Source organism: Stegastes partitus, unplaced genomic scaffold (genome assembly GCF_000690725.1).
Source record: "Stegastes partitus isolate 25-593 unplaced genomic scaffold, Stegastes_partitus-1.0.2 Scaffold614, whole genome shotgun sequence".
Taxonomy (NCBI): Eukaryota; Metazoa; Chordata; class Actinopteri; family Pomacentridae; genus Stegastes; species Stegastes partitus.
This window is the reverse complement of record NW_007578345.1, coordinates 231,413-239,389: the sequence shown is the minus strand read 5'-3', so window position 1 is coordinate 239,389 and position 7,977 is coordinate 231,413. Positions and strand designations below refer to the sequence as shown.

Here is a 7,977-nt window from a genome sequence, read left to right as displayed (position 1 = left end):
GATCCCCTCACTGCTTTTTCCTTTAATTTGTCACTCATCTGTACGTCTCTAAGCAGTTACTCTACCTGCCCACTCGGTGGCGCACTAGTCCATGGGAACCAATGTAGACACAGTCTCCCACTTTCAGCCACAAGTTGTTGTAGCACAGCTGCTCATAGTACTGACACCCTGGCTCTCCGTTGCTCATGTCCATCGGGACATCCTCCCTCTCCTGCAAACACAAATTAGTTTGCTGACAGTGCGACTTTTGTGCACATGGTCAATTCTTAACAAATATAATCAACTGGCTATTTACCTTGTCTATATTAACATCTGTCATTTTGCTTTCATCTGCGGTCTCTGGTGGCTTCTCCTCTTGTTTGGTGGCAAACATGGATGCCACTCGGACTACAGGCAGGGGCACCTCTCGGGGAACAAACCGGACAGAGCTCAGCGGCATGGTCCACATCTTGATCTTCTTGAAGGACTTGGACTTGGCAGAGTAGCGTGACTCACAGACAAAGACATCCTCTGCTCTGAATCCTTCTGGATGAAGCTTGAAGTACTCCTTAAACCACCAAAAATGTTTAGTCGGCACTCAGTACACACAAAGCTAATGCTCAGTTACAAAACCTTAAGCAGTCATTTACCTTCACAAACATGACCACACATTTGCCCAGAATTTTGCTGATAGGAGCTTTGTTGTAATAGTCGCTCTTGAAAACTTCCTTCTCCAAGAATTTTCTTGTGGCCAGATGGAACGTTTCATTTGGCCTGTAGAACCAGCAGCCATAAAGCCACTTCTCTCCTGTGTGTGTTAGAGGTGGAAAAACAGAATGAAATCAGATCTGGTCTTATAAAAACTCAGCATGACTGAACCTGAAAAATCAACCTTCAGGCAAAGCATATGAATAATCTGCTAATCTGACTCATGCTAAAGAACTGACCAGTGTCGTCTTGCCAAAGGCGTTCAATGTAGATTATGTGGGGCTGAAGGTTCGGCTCTGCAGGCTCCACATATACATAGTCTCCCACGTGGTACATGCTGTCCTTGAAGCTGCAGTCCTGGCTGTATGTGCGCTGAAGATTTGACTGCCATGATCCTCCAACAGGGTCCTCCCTCTTCTCAGCTTCTGGGAATTGACAACATATTCAGTAAAACAAGGAAATATGCTGAAAGAATGCATGCATGGTACTGTGGGATATTCATGTTCTGTGAGGTTTAACGAATGTTTCAGAGAATACCCCTTTTCTCCTCTTCTCTCTTGATTTTGTCTTCCTCAAACTCCTTGGGAAGCTTCTCTTTCTTCTCCTTTTCCACATCACTGTGCAGATGTTTAGACGTATAGCTGAGTGCAGGGGACATCAAGATCTCTCCGTTCTTACACAGCTCATCTCTGATCCGGATGAAGAACTGCTGCAGCTCCACAGCATCTTCAAAGATCTCGGAGTCGGTCCTGTAATGATCGCGTGGTGTAACACAAACTTTTTTTATAAACACAATAATCGGTGATTTGATTTTGTGCATAATCATTAACTATACCTCACCTGTTCAATCGCCTGGCCTTTTCCAGCACTTCAAACATGTGGTCCTGAAATACATCCAACCTTTTGTAACGCCCTCGATCCACATTTTTTCTGATAATCTCAAAATTGAGCGGTGGCTTGTCAGAGTTAGCAGGATCAACAGCAGGGATCTCAGCCAGTGAATCACTGTAGCAACGCCCCTCGTCGTCTTGGTGACCGAGCACAGAAACAAAGAGGCTGCGGATAAGTTCCTGGATGAGACGGGGCACGTCGGGCACATGGGCGTCCTCTCCTCCCTCCAGGTCCCGTCTCGTCTCTAGCAGCACCCTGTGCAGCAGCAGAGCATCGCGGTAAATCAGAGACTCGGGCTCGTTGTAAGTGCAAGCGTTGTTGAACATGAGCACCAGGTCTTCCACCAGAGCGTCCACATCCTGGTACTTGTTTGCCAACATGTGGCTCTTGATCTTCTCCATGTCCACAGGTTTCTTGATGGCAATGTAGTAATCAGGCAGCTCGGCACGAGACGGCAGCCGCAAGAAGATTGTACTGAGGCGACGGCCTCGCTTGTCGGTGTAGTTCTTGACAGCTTCATACAGCTCATTCAGCTTCTGCTGTAAGGGTGTCAAGTACTTTGACTTCTTCAGAGTAATGCTGTTCTTTCCTGCAATGAAATAAAGTTTATTACTAGTAATCAGTCATTCTCGGTTTCTTGACGGACATTCACTTCTTGTTTAGATTTGGTTATGTCGATGGCATACGTATTTTCAACTTTGGGGACATCATGTCATCGTCATCTGTTGCTGGCCCAAGATCCCTGCGTCTATCTTTCATGATCTTCTCGAGGATGTCTGCATCATTATAGACCTACAGAAAACACAAACAGGATCATGAAGAGGGGCTCCACGTTTGTCTTTCAAAGCAGATTTTACTCCGTTTTTGATCACATCTTTCAACAATGAAATGTCAATCTTTCTCAAACTTGAACAACTTAGACAAACATGTGCTTATTCAGCAATCTGAAACATTAAAGAGCCAATACTGTGCATATTTATAGGTTCTAATTTTAATTTTTGATGTCTGCTAGAATGTTTACGTGCTTTAAGTTACAAAAAAATCACACTGTTTGTTTGTACTGTCAATTGCTGTAGCACATTTTTTCATCCTCTTTCCAAAGTGCTCCGTTTTAGCTCCTGCCACTTGCAGGCGTCCTCCTAAAAAACTCAGTCTGCTCTGACTGGTTAGCCGGTCCAACGAACATGAGGCAGCATTGGTTACATATTGTAACCCCAGCTCCTCGAGTATAGGAATGTAGCTGGAGCAGAAGTGACTCCAGTGAGAAAATAGTGACAGACTGCAGGGACGCTGCAGATTCTTTGTTTAGGGGCCAAACTAGTCACTGAGCAGGTGTTATGCAAATGTGTTACAAGCCTCCATGTGGAAAGAGCATTTGGCTTTTTAAGTTTGCAGACTTTTCACATCTCAAAAAAGCTATAACACACTAATGGAAATGAAAACCCCACAATATGGGCTCTTTAGGGCACAAGGACCTGAAATCCCTAAAGAGCATCAGTGAAGCACCAAACAGAATCTGACCTGAGAACCTTCCTCATTGTAATGCCGTGCATTGCGGAACATCAGCTTCATGTCCTCCACCATTGAATCTTCAGTCATGTACTTGTCTGAGCGGATGTTGTGCTCAATGGTCCTCAGGTCCATTGGCTCCAGGATGACCTTGTAATAATCGGGGTAGTCCTTCTTCGAGGGCTTGACCATGAACAGGTCACACAGTCTTCGACCAGTTCCAGCTTCTCGTGCCTCAGTCACAGCAGCTAAGAGAGCTTTCATTCGGTTTTTCTTTGTATTCTTCTTGTGACTATAAACCAGATGCAAACCAACAAATAACTGTCACACACACGGTCCCCTTCAACACACAGACAACCACCAACTTCAGAGAGCTGACGAGTGTGTGACAAAGTGCACCTTTTTCTTTTTGTGCTACTGGTGTCAGACGTGGCAGAGGAGAGCATGCTGTCTCCGTCGTCATCATCTCTCTGTAAAAGCTCCTTTCTCTTCATCTGGACAGGTGATACATAAATTGCATTGTTACGATATTTTTTCCAAAATACCATAAAGCTAAAAATCTGGAAATTCAGATTTTTCCAAAGGTTCTCAGCAAATGTCCAAGCAAATGATGCATGAACACTACGAGAAGCGACTGGCACCGACCTGCTGAATGTGTTGAAGCTTGAGCGCACGCTTGTAGATGGATGAATGAGGAACGTTATAGCGTTTGGCGTTCTCGAACATCAGCGTCAAATCCGAGTCAACGTGCTCAACGCTCTCATACTCGTTGTTCTTCATCTTGTTCCTGTGGGGGAATTACGGGCTCTCACATTTGGGAAGTAGGGCACAGAGAAACTGTATTGCACTGGGAGTGTGTGTGATGCCGTATTTTCCCACAAAAAAAACAAAAAGACAGATGTTGATGAAAGAAAACAAATCAACAATGACGACAGTGACAGATGAGAAAAAGTGAAGAAGAAGCAGAGTGGACTTCGAGCCGAGTCATGTTTAAAAATTCTGATGACTTTTGCTTGATGGGCTCGTATTAAAAAGGAACTACACAAATATGGATTTAAATATTAAAGCTGTGTGTAGTTCAGGTATTAACACCACCAAGTGTGAGCCAGATATCATTATCAGTGTTGTTGAGTGCTCGTGGACACAGACTACCAGTTCTGTCATACTTGATCTGATGGAGGCAGATGGGCTGACTGATCTGGTGGTAGTAGTCAGGGTAGTCTTTTCTCGAGGGCAGCTGCAGGAAAGGCTCAGAAATCAGTTGGCCCTGACTATTCCTGGCACCTCGAACGGCTTCATACAGCTGGAAGATGGGATTACTCATGTCCATGTTAGAGGTCATGCTCTCGGCCTCAGACTCCCCCTCATCGTAGTGGACAGACCCTGAGGAACGCAGGCAGAGACCGACTTTAAACACAACAGCACATTGTACAGAGCGGTGTCATTGCACATATCTGTCTGTAAATGAGGCAAATGTGTACCAGAGAGTATGCCTTCCTCATCGCTTTCATACTGAAGAGCCATGGTGATGGCTGAGAGGCGGTCTCCCTGGGCTGTCCTTCTATTCCTTACACAAAGACAGACAGAAAAAGAATCACAGTCAAAAGTCGACATACATTCTCTCTAAATTATTCCAGCTGTTAATTCCTGAGTACCTGATACGAATGCTGGACTTGATTGGCTCTCCGTGTTCCATCTCAGATTTCTTTTGTGCAAAAATCTTTTTAATAGTGTTTGCATCCTGGAAAACATGAGCAGGTCACTGGTCGGTTTGTCAAACACTGCAGATGGAAAGTGTGAGGTTTGTTGGTTTTCTGTTCCACACTGACCTTAAACACCTGAGATCCAGGCTCATTGTACGTTTTGGCGTTCTTGACCAGCAGGTCTATGTCTTTAGCCATGGCATTGACTCCCCTGTAGTGGCCCAACTAAACGCAAATGGATTTGTTGACATTTCACGAACAAAATAATGTAAAACACAAAATCAGCATTAAACAGAGAAATCACAACAGAGTACCTGAATCTTCTGAGCGATGATTTTCAGGTCTATTGGTTCCTTAATGATGGCGTAATAATCCGGGTATTGCTGTGAGAGAAAAGAGAAAAAAACAAAATATAAATCAAAGCAAAGTCGCTCATTTTTAAAATAACTTTTAAGTCATACTGAAAGCTGTAATACCATTTTGGAGGGAAGCTTCTGGAACAGCTCGCTGACCAGGCGACCAGTCGGCTCGGTGTACGACACGACAGCATCAAGGAGCTGCTCGAGGGCCTCTTTCAAACAGGTGGGCGCACTCTGGTATGAACAAGTCGTCACACAGGTTAGGCAGCAAAGTACAGCATCATCAATAGTGATATAAACTTTAGACTGTACATACATTTGCAATACAAAACATAAATAGGTCTGTAGCTCTACAACTATGGAGAATTAGTAGTTTTCCCTAAAATAACAGGAAATAACTCTGTCAATGGTGTGGGAAAATTCATCGTGCTTCAGTGTTTTCTGTTGTTTAAATGTTTTTCTAATGTACTTTATTGATCGTGCAAAGGGACATTCCCATTTTCACGTATCCCAGCTGGCTGGGAAGGCCCCTGAAGCTGACAGGGTTAAAGGACTTGCTAAAGGCCCAACAGTAGCAGCTTGGCAGTGCTGGGGCTTAAATCCTGGTCCTTCTGATCAGTAGCCCAAAGCCTATCACATCCAGACCATTTAACTGAAGAAAAAGATGTTCTGGTCTGATGAGACACGGTTTTTTGCATCATCAGCCAGGTGTGTGTGTGTGTGTGTGTGTGTCATTCATGTGGGGGAAGAGGTGGCAAAAGGATGCATTGTGGGACGAAGACAAGCCGGCAGGGGGAGCGTGATGCTCTGAGCAAAGTTCTGCTGAGAAACTTTGGGTCCTGGCATTCACCTGGACATTATTCTGACATGTATCACCTTTTAAAATATTGTTGCGGACCAGTTAGGCGCCTTATGGCAGCTGTATTCCCTGATGGAAGTGGTCTCTTCTAGCAGGATGTGACCTGCCACACTGCAAAACTGTTCAGGAATACTTTGAGGAGCATTACAAAGAGTCATAAGGTGTTGATCTCCAAATTCCCCAGATCTTAATCCAGGAGCATCAGTAATAATAACTGATCAGATTTATATAGCGCTTTTCTCTGCACTCAAAGACATTCTAGGCACTCACACACATTCATTCCGGCGGCAGTAAACTCGTCTAAAAGGATCTGCTGCTCATGTCTCGGTGGTCGGTACCACAGGAGACCTTCAGAAGGAACTGCAAATTATTACGCAGGATGTTTTAATATTGTGAATACTAACCAAGATGAAGTTTGCACAAGTGACAGTTCACAATGGTGTTGACAATAACACAACCCACTGCCACTGTACTGACAATACCTTGAATGTCACGTCCGATGCTGATTAAACACTGTGACACACGTATTAAGTAAGTTGGTTCAACAGATCAGTGTGACTGGTTTGAGCCTAATCATCCGTATGAACTTAATGAAGAATCACAACCACAAACGTCACCTCATCCTCAGTGGATCCTCCGGGGTTGTCTTGTGCGTCGTATCCATCTTCATCATCCTCATCGTACTCCCCCCGCTGAATAAACTCATTCTTGGTTCGCAGATAAAGGTCCCACAGTTTACAGGCTGCCCTGTATTCAGGACTTTCTGACTGCATACGAGCAAGACAAATTCATTTTACGGTCCTTTACAGAGATGGACACACATTTTAATGGGTTTAGTTTAGTTTTAGAGTGTATTTGTTACCTTGTAATACGTTTTTGCGTTGTTGAATAAAAGCTGAAAGTCACTGGTCAGTTGTTCAACATCGTCATACTCCTCCATCTTTAATTTCTGCTGGATCTTCATCATGTCAATGGGCTGAGACACCACGTGGTAATAGTCTGGTTGATTCCTACGAGGACAGGAGACTTGTACGTTTTCTGTTGTGTCTGATGTTTGTGATTGATATTAAAGTAATTTGAGAACGTAAATACATGCTCATATCCTCTCCTCACCTTCGTTTGGGAGCTCTGATGAACAGCTCACACAACATCCTGCCCTGGTCATCCTTGTAATCTCTGATTGTGTTGTACAGTTCATGACATACCGCAATCTGCAAGGCAAGAATTACACACTGAAAAACAGCATCCACATCCTTCCACACGTCAACTACTTCATCAATCCGTGCTGCAGTATAATTCTCACAGTTGATTTTTAAAAAAAGAAAAAAAACAGAGACTGAAATTTGTAAAATTACAGGATCCACAGTTGGAATGTTTGAGGTCCTTCTCCTCTTTCTCCCAATTGAAGACACTAACGATGAAGTCTGGCTATCGTCAAAATCTCCTCCACTCACACTGCTAGAGGGGGATGTCGCCCTTCTCCTTTTCAAGGCCATGACGAACCCCTGACAAGACAAATTTCAGTTCAGAAACACGGCATGGAAAATATAATGACATAATGGTAGAGAATAAACAGAGCTGTACTCTATGTTGTATCTAAACAGCGTAGAAGCTAAAGAGAGTAAAATCTCAGCAGCTCAGCACTGGGCTCAGTCGGAGTTACACCGACTTATAAAGTTGCTTTTCATGCCACTTAAAGTGCAATTGCTCAGGCAGATTTCTCACAACAATACCTGCTAAAACACACAGAAATGCCAGCTGATCATAGCAGGTCTGCTGTGGCCTCCCATGGAGTCAAAATAGACGAACATCAGGTTGACTATTTGTCATGTAATTACCCAAACCTACACAGATAAGGTACAGCGGCCGCACAGTCCTCCTTAAGTAGTTTAATAAATGAAACATAAAAAGTTGGCTTAAGGTTTACAAATCGTCTCTTCCCCTTCTTGACAGATCACCTCCTCTTAAA

General features: G+C 43.9%; 2 protein-coding genes across 2 annotated transcripts in view; both read right to left on the bottom strand.

Annotated features, from left to right (window-relative positions):
• The window catches only part of cse1l (CSE1 chromosome segregation 1-like (yeast)), a 22,580-nt gene extending 14,820 nt beyond the window's left edge, over positions 1–7,760 (bottom strand). Inside the window, exon 1 of the mRNA XM_008289428.1 lies at positions 7,756–7,760. The gene's annotated coding sequence lies outside the window, so the exon portion shown is untranslated. The remainder of the gene's footprint in view (positions 1–7,755) is intronic.
• The window catches only part of LOC103362902 (protein polybromo-1-like), a 16,112-nt gene that overhangs the window by 4,669 nt on the left and 3,466 nt on the right, over positions 1–7,977 (bottom strand). Inside the window, exons 2-21 of the mRNA XM_008289429.1 lie at positions 7,364–7,513; positions 7,122–7,219; positions 6,871–7,018; positions 6,626–6,775; positions 5,267–5,383; positions 5,105–5,173; positions 4,917–5,015; positions 4,743–4,828; positions 4,569–4,654; positions 4,254–4,470; positions 3,733–3,874; positions 3,487–3,581; positions 3,100–3,379; positions 2,265–2,370; positions 1,528–2,167; positions 1,225–1,436; positions 927–1,112; positions 630–787; positions 296–547; positions 66–211 (exon numbers count right to left, since the gene is read on the bottom strand). Coding sequence (XP_008287651.1) covers positions 66–211; positions 296–547; positions 630–787; positions 927–1,112; positions 1,225–1,436; positions 1,528–2,167; positions 2,265–2,370; positions 3,100–3,379; positions 3,487–3,581; positions 3,733–3,874; positions 4,254–4,470; positions 4,569–4,654; positions 4,743–4,828; positions 4,917–5,015; positions 5,105–5,173; positions 5,267–5,383; positions 6,626–6,775; positions 6,871–7,018; positions 7,122–7,219; positions 7,364–7,504 — 3,428 coding nt within the window. The 5' untranslated portion in view covers positions 7,505–7,513. The remainder of the gene's footprint in view (positions 1–65; positions 212–295; positions 548–629; positions 788–926; positions 1,113–1,224; positions 1,437–1,527; positions 2,168–2,264; positions 2,371–3,099; positions 3,380–3,486; positions 3,582–3,732; positions 3,875–4,253; positions 4,471–4,568; positions 4,655–4,742; positions 4,829–4,916; positions 5,016–5,104; positions 5,174–5,266; positions 5,384–6,625; positions 6,776–6,870; positions 7,019–7,121; positions 7,220–7,363; positions 7,514–7,977) is intronic.